This window comes from Alligator sinensis, unplaced genomic scaffold (assembly GCF_000455745.1).
Source record: "Alligator sinensis unplaced genomic scaffold, ASM45574v1 scaffold970_1, whole genome shotgun sequence".
NCBI classification, from domain to species: domain Eukaryota; kingdom Metazoa; phylum Chordata; order Crocodylia; family Alligatoridae; genus Alligator; species Alligator sinensis.
In genome coordinates this window covers 214,401-239,004 of record NW_005842094.1, presented here as the reverse complement: position 1 = coordinate 239,004, position 24,604 = coordinate 214,401, and the positions used below count along the sequence as shown (strand labels likewise).

Sequence of the window (24,604 nt, the reverse complement as noted above, 5' to 3'; positions counted from 1 at the left end):
AGCATGGAAATATGGCGCACATGAGAGCAAAAGGAAAGACTAACTTTCTAGTCCTGGTTCTATGGATCTGTAAGACATTTAAATTACCTGCACCTCAGTTTTTCTAACAATTCATTTTATGGGGGAGAAGGAAGGTTTGGTTTATATTTGTGAAACAATTTGAGTTCCTTAGGTGGCAGGACCTATTGAAATACAAAACATTTTATTTTAGTGTTTGGATTTCCATTTCCTTCTCAATGGCTAATGCTTCTGTCCCTGAGAAGGGACATTCCTTGGATCTTCCAGTTAGATGGGAATTGAGAGCTGCAGTGTTATAGCTGTCAGACAGCACCGGTGCCCTTCACACCAGCAATTGGTTGCTCTCAAACATATTTGGGCAGTTTGCAGTCTTGCTTTCTTTCCTTTGTCATGGGTCTGCTTCTGACAGAAGATGGTCAAGTAAATCACCAGGGCTTCTTGCTTACCAGCAAGACAGAATTTCAGCCTGTTATGGCTGAAATCAGCTGTGGCCTTACAATGGAGTGAAAGCTGCCAAGAGTCCCTGCTTCTTTCCTGCTCCCCCTTCCTCTCGTCCATTCTTTCGTTCATTTTAGACTTGCTTTATTAGTGTTCGCTAACACATACTGACCTGGATCCTGAAAACAATAAAATTAAAGAGTGCGATAGGAGAGGATGAACAAAGGAACCAGAGGCAATGGAAGAGGCAGTTTTTAGCATAATTTTGGGCAATCCCTCTATTTTAGAGCATTTTACTCTGTAATTATTATAGTTCATATGCAGTAGTCTTCACTGTTGCTACTGCAGATTTGACAACTCATGCACTTTCAACGTCTCTTTTTAGCACAACCAGAATGCAGCCTTAAGAAGGCTACAGGACTCACTATTATCTTAAGTCTCATGATTCTTACTCTCATCTCTTGGTCTTTGAATTATTTGTGCTGGCAATATCAGTCCCATGTATTCAAGAAGTCCCATTTTTTTTTTAGAGAGTTGCCACTTTTGGCCAAGGGGCTAATTCCTCGGCTCTGTTTGGTGCCTTTGAAAATCTCCCCCTTCTCCCCTATTAGTTTGCTGGTGTGTGCGGACCTGAGTTCTAGTTCTGGCTGCAATACTTGGGTGCATTTAGAAGGGAAACAGAAGCCAACATTGTATATGGGGAAATGTATTTAATATACTGGCTGAAGGATCTGTAGTTAATAACTATTTCTTTCTTGCTTATAACCCTTATCCTTGTTCTGCTCTTATCCTCTTACCCCATTTTCTCTCTTTTCTTTATGATTGCCAGGCATGGCATATTTTTCCCGCCAGGCTGCCATTTCTCATGGCACATTCTGTGTCCTCTTCCCTGTATTTTGCCACCTTTTATTTTTCCCCATTTGTCTCTCAAACATCACCCATCTCTGTCCTCTACTTTTCTTATACATGGCTCCTTCCTTCTCTATGTCCATCAAGCATATGTATAACGCATACCCAGCTACATTCTCAGGCACTGACAAGCCCACTGCCAGCCATTTTATTACCCCTATCAACACCACAAGATAATGCTAAATCTAGCCTTCCAGGTCCTTACTTTCTATTTGCCCCTTACTAATTATTCTTCTGGCTGCATAAGTCAGAAAGAATATACAACTAGAGCCTGCCATCCAGAAAATCACAGACCTACTAAGGAAACCCCCTGCACCATAAAATAACTACGCTGACTGAAGCCAAACTTCTGGATGCCTCAGGTTTCTGGTGCCCAACCTCAGAGAAACAGAAAGGAGCAAATTGTTGAGCTTCCACTCTCTTAAATGGAGGCTTCTCTAAAGATGACTCACATTAGGCCCCTCAGCACAGTAGCACCTGAAGTTGTCAGCCTCTTGTGAAAGTTAGCTGGCAGGCTCCAAGTTTTTTAAGTGCTAGGGGATTGCCACTCCTCTTGACCACAGTTGGAGTGGTGGGTGTTCAACTTGCAGACAATCTAGGTCTTAACTCTTCAACCTTTCTGTAAGGTGGAGGTCAGTCATGATCCTTACTGCCAGGACATAGCATAAGGTGATGTTCAGGAGGCTTTGTACTGTAGCCTCCTGAGAATGAAGGAAACTATTGTACTGCAGAGCAAGTCAAGAGAGTTTCTATAGTTTCTTGACTATAGAAGCCTAGTTCAGTCTTGCAAGAGCGCTCTTGATTGTTATATACGTACAAGGTTCCCTCCGTGCAGCTCGTAATCCCAACCCTGTGGTTTTAAAAAGAATAGATTGAACTGGGACTAATTCCTGTGTTAACTCTTTGTTTTGGAGTACATACAGAAACACCCCCAAGCCTCATAAATGTTCACAAAGGAGCTGGTCTCAGCATACAACAGTTCATGTTTGCTGCCAAGCTGAGGGAAGCTGCTTCCCACTATTATCATAGCTCTGTCTATAGTGACTGTACGTAGAGGGACCCCACCTTCTGCTAGCTCCTTTTTTATATTATTTTGCCCATTTTACTGAAAAGGCATTTGTTCTTTTAAAGAGAACATGGGGTGCTTTTAATTAGAACAAGCTCCATGATCTGAAGACTCTGTTCTGCTTGCAACACCATTCAGGTTTGCGTTCCAGCCTTGGTCGCTGGTTGGGGGCCAGAGTGGGAAGCGCTAATCCGTTGTTACTGTGAACCTCTCCAGAGAAGATTTGACACAAGCTCTTTTTGGGCCTGAACGTTCCAAATATGTGTGTGGGAAGGATGATTCCCTTCACTGTGTCCCTTTGATCTCCCTGGCTGAGGATTTCCCCTCTAGGCCTATTGTTTGCACATTGCTGTAACTACAGGAAAACAAACACATTATGCAGTTTCCCAGGCTGACTCACCCCTGCACTTGATGCATCATGTTGTCTGGTTAACCTGATTGCATCATGTCAGCATGGGAAGCTTAAAGGCTGGTTTTTCTGAGTAATAATATTGCAGCACAGCAGTAACGACTTATTCGGTATTGTTATTGCTATTATCTTCAACCTGCAAAAAGAATCCGGCAAGCTGGGGCTCCAGTAACCAGACCTTCTGTGAATCACCAGCTGGAGGCAGGGGGCATAGTTAAATCCTGCAGCATGTTCACATAAAAGCCTTTTACCCCTGGAAACTTAGAATCAAATAATGGTAGGGGTCATAAGTGAGTGTGAGAGCAGGGTTTTCTCATCCTCCACTCCCAAGGGATGCATTTGTGTGACGTTCTTATAATGCTCAGCCCCAAACTATCTCATAGTTCTGTAACTAGTTTAAGCATGGCACAATCCCAATACATCGGTGCTTTTCAACTTTTCTAGACTCCAGTCCAGGGATTGGCAGTGTTTTTGGCAAGTGTGCCAAAAACATGGTGGGGGAGCCATGAGGGGCCCAATCCTTGTTGTGGCAGCCCAGCCTTGGCCCCTTCCCTGAGGCACACATGCCAAGCAAAATGCCTTGGCATGCCATGCTCTGGCACATGTGTTAGGAGTTGCCTACCTCTGCTCCAGACCGTCCTTGGAAAATGCCAGGTCTTAGCTTTGTTTCTTGACTACAGAAAGATCATAGAGCAATTCTTCTTTTGCAAAGAATTCAACAAGTTTGCAACAGATCAGAATATGTTCGACACCAAGGACTCTTTGGAAATCTCTGGATTTAGCTTGTGAGTCATGTAGATGTTTTCATGGCTCCCGGTTGTACCCTTAAAGGATCTTGCGGCACCCTAGTTGAGAATTACTGCCATACACACAGGTGAGAAGCAGCAAGACAACACAGTCCCTCAATCAGTTTGGTTTTGGTGGATGGACGGATACTAAAGCACGTCTTCTTCCATTAACCAAATCTTTGTGGAAAATAACAAAGGCTATTTACATGTGACACCCAATCCCCCATACTTGCCTTTAAAATGCAAGTGCCAAGTTATGGGACACATCTTAATGTCCCCTTATTCCCACAAAAAATCATATTTCCACTGATAGCAAGACTCCGTATCTTCACAAGGGACTTCCTTCTGCCGGCAGCTGATAAGGAAACATGCTAATCTCCCTCACACTATAACGTGGAATATTCATTACACCCTATAGTCAGTATTTTCACAACTGGCAGTTAAATTTCTGCGCATGTGTGGGGGAAATATGAAATCCAGCTTCCATATGCATTTGGTGATGCAGTCCCTTGTGCTGCAGCAACTGAAGTCAAATATTGAATTTTGCCACCAAACAACATCAGTTACAACAACCATCAACCCTGCTGCTAATCACACCAGTGACCGGTTGATGAAAGCCATTACTGCTCTATTCCTAGACCCATCCAGTTTACAAGGACAATAGGATGATAGGAATAAAACAAATTAGGTTCAATGCTCTGCTCTGTCCGACCTGGTGCTATCTGGGGCTTACCTCTCTCACCCCCAGAGCAAGGTTTATAACAGGTTGTGAGGCCCATCAGATCCTATTTTAATGGGGCTGCTTAAATCCTCTCTTTCAGATTTTTGAGTCAAACAGCATTCCATGCGAATAAGGGGCCAAAGTGAATTAAAGAAGTTAACGGTTTGTTCTGGCATGGCAATAAAACACTGGTTAATAAAGCCCTCTGAGTTTATGGGACACAATGAAAAAGAAATTATGCAAAAAGCTACAGCTACACTTGAACAAGTTGTTGCATCTGCACACTAAAACATGAAAGAATCATCTTTTATAGGACATGTCCAAACACCATCTGTGTGTCTCCATCCTTTTTATAAAGATTTTTTTTTTTGGAGATAGCTGCACAGTTAACCAATCTGATTATTTTTATCCAAGCTTCTGAAGGAAGAGACTATTTCCTGTATGGAACTGTAGTGATCTTCATATTTGACCAAGATTATCAACTGTAATTTAGGGATGTTTTATTGAATGATTTCGGCCATTTCACCTGAGCCCATGACACACCTTCAAATTCTAATCCGTTTCAATTTATGGTTCTCAGTTTTAGCTTGCAAGGTAGCTGAGTGTGCCACTTTCAGCTTTCTATACAAGAGATTGAAAGGAGGTTGCCTTGTGTAGCAATGCTGTCTTGTGATCCATTAGAGTTTATTGTGTTAGTCTCTAGACACAAGAGCAGATTGTTATATCCCAAACATGTGCACAACTGTGCTCCAATTTGCTTTCTCTATTGGTAGTATTGTGCAAAGAAAGCATTTTTCCATGCAGGATTACATAAGAATTTGGTGCATTATATACCTAATTAACAAGTTTGCATATGCAAATATGATAATTGTATATACATTTGCCTGGCAATTTATTTATTTCTTTTTAATTTGCATCAGCAACTGTTGGAGTATTCCTGAATGTGGAGTAATGTATGTGTCTGAAGTCACAATAATGCTGCTTCAGTGCATCCTTCTGTCTGCTCACAGAAAAGCATATGGTGCCAGCCTACCTTTGGCTTAACTTGTGCATTCTGATAAGAAAACCTATAAATGTTGCTGGAGCCTTGTCTCTGCTTGATTTGCATAGTCACAGAGCAACTTTTTCATAAACAGACTTTGAAACCCAGGGGGACCATCCGTTACCTCTGCCATCCTTTACCTCCCCTATGCAAGATGAAGTTTCTTTTCTACCTGGGAGAACTTTTACAATCTTTGAATTTTCTCTGCCTAACGAAGGGTGTTTGGACATGAAATTTTTCTGCTGCTATTTAGTTGGTCTAATAAAAGATACTGCCTCTAGCCCAAGAGTTATGTCTGTCTTTGTCTAACCTGAGTATATGAATAACTGTTTACCCGTAGGGGTTGGCCAGCCATTTAAAAATGTAAGTAATCAAGAACTATGTATATTTTTTCCAGGGATTCAGATCTGTTCCTACTTGACTCTCGAACAATCTGGGCTGCAGAAGAAGGCTGGTTGGTGTTTGATATCACAGCAACCAGTAATCACTGGGTGGTAAACCCACAACACAACCTTGGCCTGCAGCTGTCGGTTGAGAGTATAGATGGTAAGGCTCAGTCATGACACTGACACGCAGAACCCTAGCGGGGATGAATCTGAATGCTGCGGGTTGTGTTCCACTGAGTGTGATGTCTTGTCTTGAATTTTCTTAAGATGCAAATATTGGAATAACGGTGCAAAGTTATTACAATAAAAAGACAATGTTGTCAGTCCGTGTTTAAAATATGAAACCCACAACTGATTTCAAAACAATTGTGTATTTACATTATGGTCTATTATTATTATAATCATCATCATTGAAGGCCCTACAGTCCATTCACAGTATCTGATGAAGTAAGCCTGGTGCTTACAAAAGCTTATACAATCCATCTTGGATTTAGTCTATAAAGTACAAATCTACCCTGTCTTCTACTCAGCTTCAGACTAACACAGCTAACTACCTCTCTATGGTCTATTAAAACAGTTAAGTATGTATGTAACTTTAAGTATCTGTGCAAGGACTGAGATGCTTAAAGGTTGGTATTTGCTTAAATGCTTTACTGGCTAGGTAATCTGTGTACACATTTACCAATCAAATAGCCATGAGTATTACACCTGTAAATAATCCATCAATTTTGCAGTCACAGGCCAGATGAGAGCTAGCATAGTGGGCTGGTTATTTCACACCTGTCTATCAAGGGGGCCTGACCCCGTTCTCTGAAGCATCTGGTACTAGCTGCTAGCAGACACAGGATACTGGTCTATACCAGGGGTGGGCAATTATTTTGGGCAGAGGGCCGCTTACTGAGTTTTGGCAAGCCATCCAGGGCCGTATGATGGACAGCCCAGGGCAGATAAATATTAATTTGCTAAATCTTTTAGGGGCCCTACGGGCTGGATAGAATGGCCTGACGGGCTGAATCCAGCCCCTGGGCTACATTTTGCCCACCCCTCGTCTAGACTGATTTCAAGATTCATCCAGTAAGGAACATATTTGCATTCATTGTTCGTGGAGTGTAATTAACTGTCGCATCATTTTCAGTTATGTTTCAGAATCTGCTTGAACTCCAAAGACTTCTATTTCTGAAGAGGGAGAATGAATCCAATGAGTCCTTTAAAATTTTTAAATTGCTTAAATTGCCAATAATGCCTGTGGTACTAGAAAATACATGCCACATATCTTGGGGAAGAATGGTTCTTTTATATGTGGTCTTCCAATTATGTTGCTAGGATTTAGCGCTCAACAGTTGCAGTCTAGAAATATTTTCCATACTCTGGGCGCGTCTACACGAGACACTCCCTGTGCAGTAACCTGATACTACTGCACAATAGCATCTTGTGTAGACATGCCCTCTGAGTACATTCTCTGTAGACTAAAATCAGGGCTGTAGGAAGCAAGGAAACTTTAATAGAAGGAGGGCACGTCTACACATGTGCATTTACTGTGCAGTAACCAAAATTACTACACAGTAGGGGCATGCATCTACACATTCATACCTGTACTGTGCAGTAAATATGGCAATTTACTCCTACTTGCGTGTAAATTTGATACCTGCATCATGTAGGTATCAAATTTATGACTGATTAGTTACTGTGCAGGAACACACATGTAGACACCTTACTGTGCATGTATTTAGACAAACTTGGGACTAACTTTAGTTCCAAGTTAGTCTACACACAACGTTAATGCTCTTTAATGCCTGCACGTGTAGACGCCAGCCTATTCCTGCTCACTGCATGGTAACTTACTGCACAGTAAATTTAAGCTGGCATAAATGCACATGTAGACACACCCAGAGTGTATGAAAGAGAACTAGGAGCTAGACCAGTTGTAACTTCATAAAGAATAAGTCTGAATATTGTATAAGCCAATTCAATTTATATATACAAACATGAGAAATTTTCATTGCATTTTACAAAGAGAGGTGCTCTGCTCTTCGGTTTGTGAAATAAACAGCAGACAGGATCACAGCAATTTCAGTAAAGAAAGAAATTATGTCCTTCAGAGGAAAATGTGCACCTTCAAAATGAATGTAAATGTATAGTAGATAGGGAAGTTTCTCCTTCATTCTTAGTTCATTAATAGGCTATGGAGCTGATTTTCACTATTGACTGTGAACACGGAAACACAGACCCCAGACCATGTGCATACGCATTGGTGTGTGCACGTACCATGATTTGAGTGTACAAAAGGGTGTGTGAACTCTGGATATTTTATCCTGGAGTATAAGTAGACTTAATAGACTTTGGATTCCAGACCTAGATTTTCAGAATCCCCCACAGAATAGAATGTTAAAACTGTGAAGAGAGTTTGGGTCATTTCTCAGACAAAGTAAATTGGTAGACAATCAAAACCAGACCCTTATCAATCTACGAACAAGCCTGTCTCCTCAGGGAAGGCACAGGGGACAGCTAGTTGCATAACTCCAATCAACTTTCAGTGGGAGTTACGGCCCTAATTTCCAAATGTGCCTTTGAAAATCTCCCTCAGAGTTCATAAACACATGATAATCAGGCAAACAAAAAAGACTATGTTAGAAAATAATACCCTGCTTTATCAAAACACATTGATGAAAAACTAGTGACGTATTTTTTCAAAGCTCTGGGGCCAGCTTCATCCTTGAGAATGGAACCCCCTGGACACTAGACCTTGCATTTAAAATTAAATCCATGAGGAAATCTTTGCAGTATTGCTTTTCCCAGTTTCGGGCTTATGTTCCCTTCCATGGTGAGCTGCAAGGGCAAGCCCTTCTCTGATCCCTACATTTCTTTTGGGTTCAGATCAACTGCATGTTAGTTATAGAGCTAGGGAGTTACACCTGGATTTTATGTCAGATTGTTGCGCGCCTGCAAACACCGCAGGACTCTGATGCAAAACTAGACGCTTGTGAACAAAGCAAAACCATTCAGCAGACATAGCCTGAGTTTAAAGTGAATAATGGAAAAGGAAATCTAGTCAGTAGTGCCTGGTTTGGAAATGGGTACTGATCGTTTTGCACGGTGCTCTCCATGCATGTAAGTAGGATAGTAAAAAGATGGAGTTATAATACACACTGTCCAGCTACAAAGTAGATGAGTTCACTTAACTGCTCTTTATAAGCATGCCAGATTGGTTTCTCCATGAGAGGAACTAGGGGGGAATTAGAGGTTATTTGTTTACTCTTAGAAAGTCAAAATAAGCTCAAGCAACAAGCCAGGGAAACGCTAAAGTGATTCATTAGCCTCAGGCATGCTGTCAACCTAAACTCGGTTCCTGACAATACATAGGAACAACAGCCATCTCTTTAAGTTTACTTTGCCTATTACTTATTGCTTCATATCCTGTTTTGCTCAGCACAGAAAAAGGCAAACTTCTTAAAGATAAATAGGCTGCACTCTCCAATTTGCAAGCATGGCTCTATTTCATTTGAGACAAGTACATAATTGGTTAATTAGGACTAGACAGATGCCCTTAAACTTAACCACATTCTTCCTTGATATTTGGTCCCCGGCTGTATGAAGAAGTTGAAATAAATGCCGGGAATCAAGTGGGGCTTTTTCACACAGTTTCATTAATGAGGAACATACTGCCTCTCTGGTGCTAGTCTCACACGGGATATTTTAATGTCTTTTTTAATAGGGCATAAAAGTTAAACAAAATGTGCATTCTTAAAATTATATATTTTGCCACCGCATGGCCCTGGTGACTTTCCGGTTTTTTTAAGTTCCTTTCTCCATTAATTTGTTCACGGGTCAAATTCTGCATTCTGATATACTCACGTATGCCCACTGTGTCACCCAAGCAGAGATGGATCCATATTGTTAAGATACTTGAGAGCAAGGTGGTACAGGTAAAATGATTTACCCCCGTAAAACCATGGTAATAATTTAAAGGAAGTGATAGTGGAAAACAGAAAGGTTTGCTTATAGGGACTCAATGGGATACTGCGTGAATCCCAGCTTGGACCGGTTTAAACTCGTACTCGGACAGGAAATAAAGCCTTGAGCCAGCAAAACACATGGTAGCTGTTAAGCCTGTGAGAAGTTCCATAGACTTCAATGAGACTAAGTCTGTACTTGGAGCTCTGCACACACTTGAGTGCTTTGTGGCGTCTTCAACCTGGACATTTTTAAGAGCAGGTTAGACAGACACTTGGCTAGGACGGTTTAATTGGGAATGATCCTGCCTTGAGCAGGAGGGCTGGACACTAGAGCAGCGTTTCTCAACTGGTGGGTCGCAACATAAAAGTGGGTCACAGGAATTCATGAAAGGGTCGAGAACAAATTAAAAAAATGGATCAACAAACTTTAAAATGGATTCTTGTTTAAAGAAGCAAAACGTGGGAAACTGTGGCTTTTTCCTTGCAGGCTGGCACAGTTCCATCTGCCCCACATACCCACCCCCTGCCCCACACACTGAGGGGTTCAGGGCTGGGAATGGGGGGCACTAGGTCGGGACTGGCCATCAATGTTTACAAATGAGTCCTTGTACAAAAAGGTTGAGAACCACTGCACTAGAGGACCTTGTGCGGGCCCTTTCAGCTCTAATTTCCCATAATCCTATAAAGTATCCTTAAACACCATTCCTTTCTGTCTCAGTGACTTTGAGCCTGGGTGCTGATAGAAACTGAAGTGGTCTCTGGAAGGGGTCATGCACAACTGAGTCAAAACAGATTGGCAAGGCCCTGGTTTGTAGGGTCATTGCCATTAGTCCTGCCTCATCTCTTTCGTAAACAGTGGGCTTCAGCTTCCAGCTATATCAGTCAGGTAGCTTCTACTGAAACAAAAATGTATTTAAAATGTCTGCATAATAAAGGAGCAATCAATAACCAATGTATGTATAACCAGGTTATCCAATTCAGTAGTGCTATGTTGGACAAATGTAGCAATAAACAAAATGTCTCTACAGATCTGAACTAGTTGCTGTTTTCAAGTGCAATCTTTTTGGAACTATGTCAACATTTAATACAAGGCATTTTTATTTTAAGTTAATAACCTTCCAGTGGGAATTTAGTGCCCCTATGGGCTGAGCTTTATGGTTCCTTTTATAGGATCACTTCAAATTATAGGTTGGTGAACTTCAAGAAACCCCTCTAAAGAATTCAGGCAAAAGCTAATGCTAAGCTGATTTAGAGTAAAATAATTAAATGTAGGAACATTTTATTTCCCTTTTACATGCAGATATAAAGTGAAGTTAGCTGTACTGAGCTGTTCCTGTTAGAAGTGGCTTTGCCTATTAATTTTAAGTCCAGTCCTTCAGTTGATCCATGCAAATAGATATCAGCTAGGAATGTTGTGTATGAAGTAGTATTGGCCAGTTCTGTCTCATATTATCATCACTCCTGTCACTGGAAATGGAAAGCTTTTGTTAGGCTGTTGGACTGATTTTCTGTCTGTTTTGTTAAGGACAAAGCATCAATCCCAAATTGGCTGGTCTTATTGGAAGACATGGCCCACAAAATAAGCAGCCTTTCACAGTAGCGTTCTTCAAAGCCACAGAGGTTCATCTCCGCAGTATTCGTTCCACTGGAGGCAAACAAAGGAGCCAGAATCGATCAAAAGCACCAAAGAACCAGGAAGCTTTTCGGGTGTCCAACGTTGCAGGTACAGTAGGATTTTGTTCTTGGGTACCAAATATCCACATAATATATGGTAGAGACCAGAACAAGACAACTTCTGTTTGCTCAGGCAATTTGTTCTCTGTTTTCCTTATGTGCTTGAGTATGTTCAGCACCTTCTCAATGTCCATGGCAGGCCCAAACAGTAGGGGTGTGCGAAACGGGCCGTATTCGATTCAGATTTGGATTCGGCCCAAATCGGGAACAGTGATTCAATTTGTTGATTCGGATCACTGTCCCCGCTTCGATTTGGCCGAATCAGAATCTGAAGATTTGATGCTGATTCAGAGAATCAGTGATTCGGACATAGACACGGCTTTAAATGTTTTTTCGACATACCTCAAAGTACCAGGCATGGCTCATGAATACTGCGATGCTGGGGCGCATGGAGCATCCCACAGGAGTGTGTGGGGGCTCCGCCCCCCCGTGTGCTTGGCAGCCAACCCAGAAGTGGGCCAAAAATACTTCTGGTCCACTTCCGGGTCTACCGGGGAGCGTGTGGGGAGCTTGGGAGCATGCGGGAGCTTGGCGATCAGCTGCGGAGGAGCCCAGGTGCCCCCTGCAGACACAGGAGGCACCGATTGCCAAGCTAAGTGCACTGCGGACTCCCCTGCGCTCCCGTGGGATGCTCCATGTGCCCCAGCATCACAGCATTCATAAGCCGCGTGCTACCTAGAGGTATGTAGAAAAAACATTTAAAGCTGTCTATATCCAAATCTCTCCAAATTGATTTGGAGAGATTAAAGGGTCTCCTGATTCGATTCAGATTCAGAAATTCGGCCACCGAATCGGGCTGAATATCTGCTGAACTGAATCAGGGACTGAAGCTTTGCACAGCCCTACCAAACAGTATTTGTGGCTGGGAATTAGAAAATCCTGTTTGAGTGAAACTGAAGTTCCTTACAAGATAGGGTCAGTTTTGACAACTTTTTTTAGCTCAAAAGCAATTTAAACAATGACTATATTGTCCACACACTTATGCATACACACACAAAAAGAAATCCAGTTTTCTGATTTCAAACAGCTTTTGAGAATTTGAACTCTAATTATATGAAGTAAAATTTAAAATGATCAAAATTGAGAAAACAGTTCAGTTGGCTTGAAAACAGATTTTTTGGGTTGTCAGCTCTGAGGTTTCTGAGATTTATTTTTTGTTCTGAATTGGATGGAAAAATATTTGGAAGTCTCCAAAATTTTCACAGGATGGGAAATATGTTTCCCACCTGGCTTTACTGGAACTCTTCACTCGCACGACCAAAACTATTATTTGGGAGTCTCAGCTTTGTAAGTTGGAGAGAATTTTAAGAAAGATATTTAAAATAAAAATCTGAATCAAGTTTTAGCTGCCTCAGAACACGGGGACGGTTTCTGACCTCTGTTAATGAACAGCTAGCTCACTTGAAATGGAGAGCTAACTCTGTGGAAGTTGATGGAGTATGGATGTGTAAGAGATTGCATGAGGCAGGGCCAACATGCTATGCAGGTTTTTAGTATTTCTGCTAGCTTTGCTTCCCTCCAGTGCACGCACCCTTGCTTCTAGCCTGAGATGTCTTGCTTCTAGCCCTTCACTAATCATTCCAAAATCCTGTGATCTCTTTCCTGGATAGGGGCAATGTTCCTTCTTTCTGAATATTTTGGGCTCCTTGGGCATTCTTACATGTGTTTCCAATGTGGCGCTGGAAGCTTTTAATTAGCAAGCCATGATAAAAGTGCCCTGGCATCACATGTATCAGTGGTGCAGTCATTTCCATGCTGAGAAAATGGTGGTGGTGCGTTTTGAACTAAAGCACATTGAACATGTTTTAGTGCAAAGTGCTCTGCCACCATTTTCTCAGCGCAGAGGCATGCTGCACCATTGATACATGTGACGCACAAGGCTGCCAAAGCACATCAATTTGCACGCTCCAGCCGACTTGATTTCCAGTGCATCTGGAGCAGGCCCCCTGGCTTTCCATCATAAACACGCAAAGCATTCATCTGTTTTCATGTGCAAGACCAAAGTAGACATGCACATTTTTTTCATCCCTTATCCTGGGGACTACATCTATCCTGTACAGGATCTGAATGGACAAAAAGGCAGATCTATTTTTCATAGGACATATATACACATGTGTTTTAATGTGCAGTAGCTTATTTTACTGCTCATTAGAGCATGATGGCAAGAAGCGTGCTAATGTGCAGATTAATTAGGCTACTGCACATTAAGTGTCACTAAAAAAGCATGCGCTTTCAATACTGCGCAGTTGGGCAGCCTAATGCACATTTAGTTAGTACCTCACATTAGAAGGTGCCTATACATGAGCACCGAGGCTGCTGTGATGCACTGGAATTCCAGCGCGTCTGAGCAGACTCGATTAATCGAGTCCATTGGAGCATGGCAATTGCTACGTTCCAGCGGCCTCCTGCGACTCAGGTATCAAGTTCCTTACCTTGGTTTCTGGCCCCCCACCACTGCAAAGTTTCCTCATAATTTATCTGCTTAGTCGGTCACTGAGTGGTTCTTTCCTTCCTTCCTGGTGACATGTCTCTTCTCTGCCCTGCCCTGCATTGCGTGTCCAAGCTCACAAGTTGGGCAAAACCGTTCTAAAGAGAGCATGGATTTCTGACTGTTTTTCCAAATTCTTCCATCACAAGAAAATTTGCAGTTCACTGTATAAAATCTCTCCAAGGCTAGTTTAGCAATCAGTCCAGGACTTAATGGTTTGCGGTGTGTGACAGATAACAGAACTTCTCACCTCTATAAACAGTCAGAAATGTGATTGTGAAGGTAACATGGTTGGTGGCTGGGTGTCTCCAGTTGGCGTAGTTTAAAAGATCACTTCTCCAGTTGCCAGACTCAGTGGTTCAATCCAAACAGCGGACTGGAGTTTGAGTCCAGCTTTAAAGCTTGCCTAAGATCGGGCTCATTTGAACCAACATCTTTTATCTTTTTTCTATGGGGCTCATCACCAGTTGAATTTGCAGTCAGAATATGGCTGCAACACATGGACGATAGATTTCAAGTCATTCTCCTATGGTCCTACCATCTTTTTAGAGCATGCAAAGGGAACCCAAGTCAGTAGCCGATAACTCAAAGAAATGCAAGGTACAGATACATTAAGAAAGCATGGTCTTTCTCTGAGTCCCTTTCCTGCATGTCTTTCTGGTTTTCTTACTATACCATAGATGTATATCAAAAATAAAGTTGGTTTTTACCAACCAGAAGCTCCCACAGGTCCAAGAAAGCCCTGCAGAAACAAATTCATTTCCCAGGACTTCCTGGGCTTTGCACAGGAAGCCAGATAGGTGGTTTAGGCATACTGAATCCAGCTGGCATCTTACAATTAAAATACAAGAAGCTGAAAATGATAAAAAAAAGCTGACCAATGGTAGAAAGCAGCACAGACCTGCAGAGGCAAGTAGTGTATCATTCACAGTGTGATGTTGCCAGGACATGTCAGTGCTGGGGAGGTTCAGCAGCTCTGGGAGATAGTCTTAGTAAGCTTTGCTTTCATTGTGAAATTGCACTAACGCGTTCAGTTGGCCAGTATGCACTCACTTGGTTTTGATTTTTTTCCAACTCAGAAAACAGCAGCAGTGATCAGAGGCAAGCCTGTAAAAAACATGAGCTGTACGTCAGCTTCCGGGATCTCGGATGGCAGGTAAGGTTTCTCTGCTTGCACGAAGGATGGACAAAGCCCTTTGCAGTCGTTCATCTTTTTACTTGTAACGTTACCCCAAAGACCACATTTTTGTCCTGGGCCTCTGAGTGCACAGAAGAGATCATGCAGATTGGGGACCAGTTTAAGACTGGCTGAAAATTTTTGTCACCTCAGATGTGGCCAAATTCAGACCTGAGTCTTTCTCTTTCTTCAGTTCCCTCTGTGGTTTCAATTGGATGTTCTATCCTTCGCTTTCTGTAATTCTCCAAGGTGTTGCTCAGCAGCTCCAACTCTATGTGCCAGAAGTGATCACGTTTCCATACTGAGTGGAACAATCTTTGTTGATACTTTGTATATAGCAGTTTGAAAAGTGATATGAGATCTTTCAGGATAAGTGGGAGCTGTAGAGGTGCAAAGAATCGATTATATTGCCAGGGCCGGTAGTTTAATGGGGAGTGGCATAGATTTTTTTTGAGTCTGTCTATGTATTTGACTTGAGAAATGTGAGTTTCATTCCAGTTTTCATGCCATTGTACATACCAATCTATCCTTCCTCCACATCTAACATCCTCGATTTAATCCAGGACTGGATAATTGCTCCGGAGGGCTATGCAGCTTATTACTGTGAAGGAGAATGTGCCTTCCCACTGAACTCATACATGAATGCTACAAACCATGCTATTGTGCAGACACTGGTAGGTGCAGTTTCAGTTTGTGTTTTGCACAGGAATAAATGTTATGCAAAGGAGAAGCCTCTGAGTTAGCAGGAAAGCAGATGTCTACATTAAAGCATTGTAATACCTGCAGCACCTGGCTGAACTGGTCTAGCCAAGTGGCTTGAATTAATAGTTGGCGTGGGAGTACCCAGTCTTTGTTGGAAGCATTAACATGCTCTATGAGTGTAAAAGGACCTGCCAATAAAGACAAATGGCACTGTAGAAGAGGGAAAGGATTTGAGGGGGCAAATAAGAGGGTAAGCATTTCTGGATCAAAACTTCATGGCATCTGCCTAAAGCAGATTTGGGGGCCACTGGGAAGGGGCTGATGAAGCTATAGCTATAGGGATGAGCCACCCGTGCCTCGAGATGGCAGGAAACCAGGTTGATCCATACCGGAAACTGACCTGCAGCTCCTCAGAAGCGTATCATAAAGCCAGCAAAGTTTCACAAAAATGTGGTGGCTGACAAATTGACATTTGCTGATAAAACCTGTTTCACAGTAAGAATCTTAACAGGTCCTGGATGGATCTTTCTGACTTTGGGCCTGGCTGTGCTGCTTGTCAAGCCCATCCTTTGAATGTGAACATAAGGGTGTTCACACACACGAGTCAGATGCAGGATGTGTGGGTGTTTATAGATGTGCTCCAGGAGTGGGGGGAAGGAGAGGTGCTTTAATTAGTGCAGCTCTGAGAGCCGCTCTAATTAAAGCATCTGGAGTGTCACATGTGTCAGCATCCCCACACAAAAATGGCAGTGGGGGCACTTTATCTAAAGCTCGTCAAATGAGCTTTAGTTACTTTATCTAAAGCTCGTCAAATGAGCTTTAGTTACTTTATCTAAAGCTCATCAAATGAGCTTTAGTTAAAGTGCTCCCACCACCTTTTTTCAGTGCAGAGACACTGATACATGTGGTGCTGGAGTCTGCTGAAGTGCAGTAATTACCATGCTCCAGCAGACTTGATTGAGTCTGCTCTGACGTGCTGTATTTACAGCACGTCAGAGCACATGTATACGTGCCCTGCGTGTTGAAAAGTCTGCACAAGACAGATCGAGTGCGGGTGGGGAAAGGGGAAGGGAGAGAAATCTTAACATCATTTACTTTCATCCCCCAGGTTCACTTTATAAACCCAGAGACTGTGCCGAAGCCCTGCTGTGCTCCTACACAACTCAATGCCATCTCAGTGCTCTATTTTGATGACAGCTCCAACGTTATCTTAAAAAAATACAGGAACATGGTAGTACGGGCCTGCGGTTGCCATTAGGTTTGCAGGAAAGAAAAAGAGTGATTTGTAATGAGGGTTTTTTATATGGATTTGCAAACAAAAAAGTTTAGGTCTCCGGCCTCGGATTGCCATAAAAACAGTTTGCAGGCATCATGCTTCTGACAGGGCAGAATCGGCAGGAGATAATAGGACAAATTCTGGATCCAGGTGACATCTGAACCGATTTTGAACTAATGGGAAAACCAGTCTGCCTAAAACAATTGGTTACAAACACTACGTACTGCTGCAGAGGAGCCTTTCGGAAGATGACTAACTCACCAGCGTTGATTATAAACATCTCTTTTAAACAAATCTATCTGTGGTGCGAGTGCGTGCAAAGTAATAAGCATTTTTAGTTCCTGTAACATGTTGTTCACAATAAAAATGAGTGACTGAAACATACCTGGAGAAACAGATATTTTGTTAGAGAATTAACTCCATCCTTTTTGCTTATGCCCTTTTCATAAGCAGAGGCAAAGACTAAACACGTGGAACTTCCAGTATTAAATTTTGCACTAGCAGAACCTATATCTGGAAGAAGTGACTCAAAAGGACAAATACATCTAGAAACCTCACTGTAGGAACTGAAAGAAATAAACTCCAAAGAATAAAAGATTGGATTGATGTTGAATTTTGGTGTTAGAGGGCAAACAGATCTCTTTTCGCTACCAGCAGGAACCTGAATTTGCAATGGACTGAGATGGCTAAGAATAAAATTTCCAAAAAAATAGGAAATAATTTGGAAACATATAACCCAGCTCTTTAGGTGGGCATCCACTATTATGAAAGGCAAGCCAAAAATCCTGCTCCCATATGGAAAACATCCATTGATCTCAGGGTGCGCTAAATAAAGCCCCAAAAAGGTTGCAGATCTGTAGGCCAATGAAATGCGGAAAGCCCAAAGTATGGTGCTGGATCTGGAGCTGGCATCTGGAGGATTGAGTCCTGAATCTTTCTTGTGGACTAGACCCGATAGTTTCCTGGGTCAGTATTTTCTGTGCGATTCTTATTTTATTGGCAGTCTCAAAGCATCTAAACCAGGCTACAGGAACTAGCGTCCAGAAGGCATCCTCCTGGTTGATCTTTTTGAAGTCAGAGGTCACAAAAGCTATCAAATTTCTGTAATTAAAGTTAAATTAAAGCTACTGTGGCAGAAGGGTGGATGAGAGCTCCTGCCATTGAACCCAATCACAAATTGGGCTGGCTGGAAGTGCTTTTGTGTTCTTGGAGCTTGCGTAGATGGCCAAAACTTGAACTTCATCAGGGAAAAAAAAGTTCTTTCCAATAAAATACCAGGCTTTTTGCCTGCCTGCTTAGCCTCCCATTTCTAAACTGCTAGGCAGATCTACAAAAACAATGAAAAGGAGAGGCAAGGATTCTTGTGAGTGATATCTTTTATTGGACCAGCTGCATAAGGGAGACACACTTTTTTTTTAAATCCCTGGGCTTGATTCTCTCCTCAGATTGATTTTACGTCTCAGTATAACTGCAGCCCTCACAGGAAGGATTCCTAATTTATTCTCGTGTTGTCCAACTCAGAATCAGACCCTGTATCTTTCATTACCAAGGAACTATTAAGGGAAGAGAGATGAAGGAAGTTGTGGGGTTCTGCGAATCACTCATTGCTCTCTTCCCTCTAAACCACAATTAAAATCCAGACCAGATGCTTTGCTTAACAACAACAACACCAACAAAAGGGCAGCTTTGTAGGAGACAAGCTGGGAGTTTGTTTCTCGTGTCCCAGTTCTCTTTTCTAATTCTGTTAAAGTCAATAATGGTTTTATCAGTGATTTCCAGTGGTAGCAGGATTAAGTTTATGCCACTGACAGCAGTGGGCTTTGGGATGGGCCCTTGGTGGACAGTAGTCCATGTGGCCAGAGGCACCATGCATACGTATGAATACAAACCAAGAGCCTGCAGGCCTAATTCAGCTCTGGCATATATAATCTGTGCCATTAAAATGAACACAGCTATACCTGACTGAAATCCGAATCAGACTTTATAGTTACCAAGTCAAATCCAAGGAGGGATCCTGCATTGCAATACCCTTAGACAAACCATCTCTGAGAAATGTTGGACTGCAGCTGCCTTCCGTGCATCCATCATTTTAAATGTAAAATGCAGAAAGTCATGCGAATTGTAGATAGCACTCCGTGTTGTATTTGTGCACGTCCCCCCATGCAGCGTGCTTTTAGGTGTCTGTAAACCTTGTATGGGAAGCTAAGGTGCTGGCTATGAAGTTAACATTGGATGTTTAGGGCGGGTTATTATTTTATGTGGGCAAGGATGAGTATTGTCCTTTGTGTCCAATGTTGGCAGTCAGCGGACTGGCATATTCCAGTTTCAGAGCTGACCACCCTTTCTTCTTGTGTTTGACTCGTAGATGTTCTGCGGGGTTTGGTTTTGTTTTTTAACTCGATGACAGAATCTGTTGCTAGGCTGTACGTTGGCTCTGTTTGTTTGTACATTTTTATGTAAATAGTTGTCACAAACGTGGAAAAAGAATTATTTATTTCCATCATCTCTGAATTCCTTTTCAGTCACGCATTCAGGAAAATTCGCATCTCTTAAAACACATTTGTTTCCTTATTTAAGATGATATTTATTAACAGTTGGCAAAATCTATGTATACATTTCTGGTTCTTTTCATAGAGCAGTTAGAAGCATTTTGTACAAACTAGTGAAATAAATCATTGTGACTTTACAAAAGATATTCCAACAACTTTGTGCCTTTGTGTGGTTATTCCAGCTAGATCAAAAGGGCATCTGGTTGAGGCTGAGTTTTCGCGCTGAGTGTCAGGGTTTCTGTATTGATCAGGCCTTATATATTGGTATAACGGGCACGTGTCAATGTCTAGTGAAGCTGCCTTATTCTAAATCCAACCAAGGGGGAAGACTAGGAAGAAAATATGAATGTTTTGCTGCACTGCAAAGATCCATGATTGAATTATAGTGCAGCTGTCAGCAGCTGTTTCAAAGAAGCAGGGGGTAAATTAGTTCTGTTTACTGCTAACATAGTTCAGAGATTTAGTCATCCCAATAAAATTACAGAGGCACAAGAAAGGAAAAAGAAACTCCAAAGGAACATCAGCCAAGAAACTGACATTTTCTAATTTAGATTGTTTTAGCATATTTCAGAGATGCCGCTGGCATGATGTTTCCTACTGTGGACACCACAGTGCATTGCTATCGAGGGAACTGGAAAAAAATTGCGGTCCAAAACCTGAATTAAGTAAACATTATACCTTAAGGGCACAGCAGCAAATGTTGGGTTCTTGCTTACTTTGAAATGCATGCAGACTTAGACCAGTTTACATAAATGTGTTGCTGGGTTGTAGGTGGAAATCACCAAACTCTTGGAACGAACTACAGTCTTCTGAATAGTAGAGACGCGTGAATACAAATGACAAGCGAATCCTAGCATTGCTTAGTGCTCTGATCCAAACCCAATGAAGTGCTAATGGAAGACTCAGTAGGCTTTGAGTCCTAAATCAGGCCCAAAACACCCAGAGTCAAGGTGTTCTTGGTTTTCTTCTAATCTCAGCCCAATTCTCTTCATTTATAAGCAGTGTAAATCAGGAGTAACTTCACTGAGAAAAAAGCCAGGCCTTCTTCTGGGACCGAGTTTGCCATAATGAAGTCAGTGCAAGTTGTCCCATTGACTTTGATGAATGCAGAATCTGTCTCCATTGGTTTTACTGACACTTCCCTTCAGCTTTGCCATGTACACAACTTACTGGATATGCCCAGCAGCAGCTGCCTCCTCCTGGGAGCCAAAAATCCACTCCAGAGCTTGTTAGCTTCCTATCGGTCCATAGTGTGACTGCGGTTTTCTCTCTAAATCTACTGGTTTGGAAAGAGAACTCCTGACATGAATATGTATGATACCAGAAACTGGCAGGGCATATAAAACCCATGTGAATCAGCTTCAGAATAGTTATATTTGTCTGAGTAATGCAACCAGAAAGCACGGCTAGTACATCCTATAGGCTGGCTGCTCTAAGTTAGTTTCAGCCTGGGCTCGCAGATGTTATAATTTACTTAATGAAGATGCATTCGTTTTCCTCCATTATGAAACAGTTATTGTTATTAGGCCAGTGAAGTCCCGCAGTCTTTCGTCAGGTAACACCCTCTGTGTTGCCAAGCTTTGCAAAACAAAAGATAATGTATTTATTTAAATAAGCTGGTGAAATTTAACCTTTCTGATCTTATTTATGTGTCAGCTGCAGAACATAAAAGCAGAGTGGGGAAGTGGAAATAGCCCAAGCATTGCTCCGTGCTGTGGTAGCCAAGGTTTGCAAGATTTCATCCGCCGTTCTTTGTTCAGTCCCTCCAGCTCTGTCTGCAATTGGAACAGACCCTTTTAGGATGAACAAAACCAGAAGGACTCCTTTTTGGAGATGGGGACTTGCAACCCCAGCAGATTTCCAGCCAAGTATTTCTATTGCTGCCTTCTATGGCTGCCACAGACACATGGGTCCCTGTATATAGCCATTCCACTCAGGGAGAAATTCTGCCCAGTTAAGCATAAAGGGGCCTGTTTGAAGTTTTTATTGATCAGGTAATGATTGACAAGAGCTTGAGGCAACCCACGGGCATTTTATACTAAGGCCATTCATTACCCAAGTACAAAAGAGCCCAAAAGGGTCATTATGGCCCCTGCAAGAGTTAATAACTTATTTGTGTTGTAAATAAAACTACCCACTGCTAAAAGTTTCCACTCCCCCCACATCCGACTCTGGCTGTAAGCTCTCCAGCTGCCACCTAAATCATTCGGAGATTTTAAGCACCGCAAAGGTTTATTTTAATAAATGCATTATGTTTTGTTTACCCATTTGATTTCCTTTGGCAGGAGCTGTTTTATTGGTGAAAACAAGTAGATGGTGGGTCAGAATATTAAAGATGGGGTATTACCGCCTTGAAAAGGGCCATCTCTGTAGGATTTCATTAGAAAACTACTCAACCAACTTCTCTCCCTTACAGCTCTAATATGACTTAATTGATCAAGTAGAACGTGTCCAGTACAGGGCTGACAAGGTTCTTTGGGTAAATCTGACATCTTTTATTACAGAATATTAATGAAGTTCCTTCATCATCTCATTTGCCTTTAAAAAAAAAGGTGGGGAGTGGGATGACAAATCCTGCCCTGAGGGCTCACCTTGGAATCCGTTAAATAAATGCTTAACTTGCTCACACAAGTAATGCCACTGACCTCACAGGCACCATTTATATAGGCACAGTTAAGGACTTGACTGGTTGACAATTAACACAGGGTCTGATCCCGCAGTGCAGATGCTCATATGAACCTTCCCTTGGAAAAATCATTTTGATTTCCTACACTAAAAATGCTGGGCTGGAATGAGGGGGCCGCAGGGCTTCCCTGGACTCGCACACATTGAAAGTATGCATATGCCCATTTATGTTCTGGGAAGGAAAGTGGTAGCAGAGGCAGTCACAATGGTCAGGGTTAATCTGTCCCTTAGATAAAACTTGAATGCTAGACTAATGGTCTTATTTTAGACACCTCTTAAAGGAAGCGGGGGAGTAGGAGCATTAACTCATTGGTTTGTCAGCACTCACTTTAATCAAGCCCTCGGAGTTGAGTCTGTTTAAAAAAAGAGCATGAAGAGATGAGCAAATTATATCCATGGAAAAAAGCAGGGCGGTAGGGAGGAATTTACTGCATTTCAGCCTGACTCACTGCAACTGTTTTGTGTGTCTGATCCTACACCACTTTGAAGGGCACACTGTCCCCTCTACTTCTCCCACTAAAGCTTGGTGCAGATAGGATGGAGTGGCAAGAAACAGAAGGTGACATGAAGTGGTGTGAACTTTGTCCTGAGCAATGGAGGCAAACCACTTGATGCAGGAGGATTTATTTCTATATTATTTGCCCCTGTGATGCCAGGTGCATTGGATGACTTCACTCTACAACAGACAGAAACAGGAAGACTCAGGGTCTGGCTACAAAGTTGACCAACTCAAATTTGAGTTGGCTCAAATATATCATCTCGCCATTCTCATCAACAACTGCAGCTATTGTATTCGGTGATTCTAAAAACATTAACTAAGGTCTGCATGAGCAATAGATAAATACTATGACACTGATGCATAAATCCCAGACAGACCTATTCAGTTGCAATGCTCTGTCAACTGGACAAAAGAAGGGCAAAGCTATCATGCCAGGCTAAACTGTGACCACCTACACACCCGAGCAAGGCTGCAAGGGAGCACGGCCTGTTATAATGCATGTCCAGCTGTGGCCTGCCTGGGTCACTGATCTAAGATGTGCTGAAAAAGCAAGGCTACAAACCATGTCTCTGGTTCTCAGAGCAGCTGGGGGGAGAGGGAAATTAATTAAGCTTTGACTCCACTCCCTACTATCAGATCAACTGAACCAGGAGGAGGAGGAGGGTAGCAATCACTGATAGTAGAGGTCAGTACCATCACTCCCATCCTGGCACACAGGAGCATGGAAGTGAGGGAGGAATCCTCCTTAGTGCTGTGCCAGAGATGGACCCTCCCGTGGTTGCAGCACCTCTTGCTTGGAACAGTGCCTTTGGGCCCTATGTAAAGCACTTCTGTAAGGGAAGTAATTAAACCTAGTCCCATAACACAAAAGTTAACAGCTAAGCTTGTATTGGAACAGAAGAGGGTGGTGGGGCTTTGCCCAGAGAAATACACGTGTACCAAAAACCTTGCATTTGTCTGGTATCCAGGCCCATCTGCACATGCAATTTTATGTATAACACATGCCAATAATGAAGGCAGAGGAGCTGCATTTGCAGTTGTTCCTTTTGTCATCATCAGCTTGCACTACCCTTGGTGAGAACTGAGGGTGTGCATCTCACCTGGCATGACAGTTCATAGGCTACTGCTGTGTGCTCCACCCATATTTCCAAATGCCTTGCAACCACAGCTGGGGCAGATGCTCACCCGGCAGTTCCCATTACAACACTTTTGCCCAGGTGTTCAAAATCCAACGTGCTGGGCTCTTTAGAAAAACACCAGCCCTTTATTTTGATGCCTGAAGGCTAATGGAGATGTCTTGAATGTTCTGGCACTGCTGACTTGACTGACTGTCCAAGTCGTTTTCTGAGCGGTAAGGCTGAATTTGTTTTATTCAAGAAATACACAAGCGATTCCAAGTATGGCCCATCAGTTGTTTTGGTTTCACATTACTACTGAGAAGTCAACTGTAAAAGTCGGTGCGGTAATGTACACACATACCATGCACAGAATGTGTAACTATAAATACTGGTAGGCGTCTGGTTTAAGAAGCTATAGTTAACTTTCTGTCATTGCTGCCCTTGGAACCCCTTATTTTCTGATATATATATATATTAGTGGGGGGAAGGGAATAGAGAAATCAGATTTTGTTGGACTGGTGCCTACAACTTCTCAGCCATAAAGCCTTTATTTATGGCTGTTACACTGCATAGAGGGTTGGATGGATTCAATTTGTCCGTTGTTATGAATTTCAGTGGATCATGTAACTGTTTATTTCCATTTTTT

The 24,604-nt window shown here is 42.4% G+C and overlaps 1 protein-coding gene across 4 annotated transcripts in view; it reads left to right on the top strand.

Annotated features, from left to right (window-relative positions):
* The window catches only part of BMP7 (bone morphogenetic protein 7), a 90,762-nt gene that overhangs the window by 34,038 nt on the left and 32,120 nt on the right, over positions 1-24,604 (top strand). For 2 of the 4 annotated variants that reach the window (XR_003094200.1, XM_025204692.1), the window contains exons 3-8: positions 5,789-5,937; positions 11,256-11,453; positions 15,032-15,108; positions 19,375-19,379; positions 19,754-19,759; positions 20,521-20,525. Coding sequence is in view for 3 of the 4 variants with exons in the window: in XM_025204692.1 (XP_025060477.1) it covers positions 5,789-5,937; positions 11,256-11,453; positions 15,032-15,108; positions 19,375-19,379; positions 19,754-19,759; positions 20,521-20,525 (440 nt within the window). In the remaining variant the exon portion in view is untranslated. Of the gene's footprint in view, positions 1-5,788; positions 5,938-11,255; positions 11,454-15,031; positions 15,109-15,692; positions 15,804-16,939; positions 17,492-19,374; positions 19,380-19,753; positions 19,760-20,520; positions 20,526-24,604 lie in introns of those variants that run through there. The other 2 variants (XM_006024091.2, XM_025204691.1) reach the window with 2 other exon arrangements.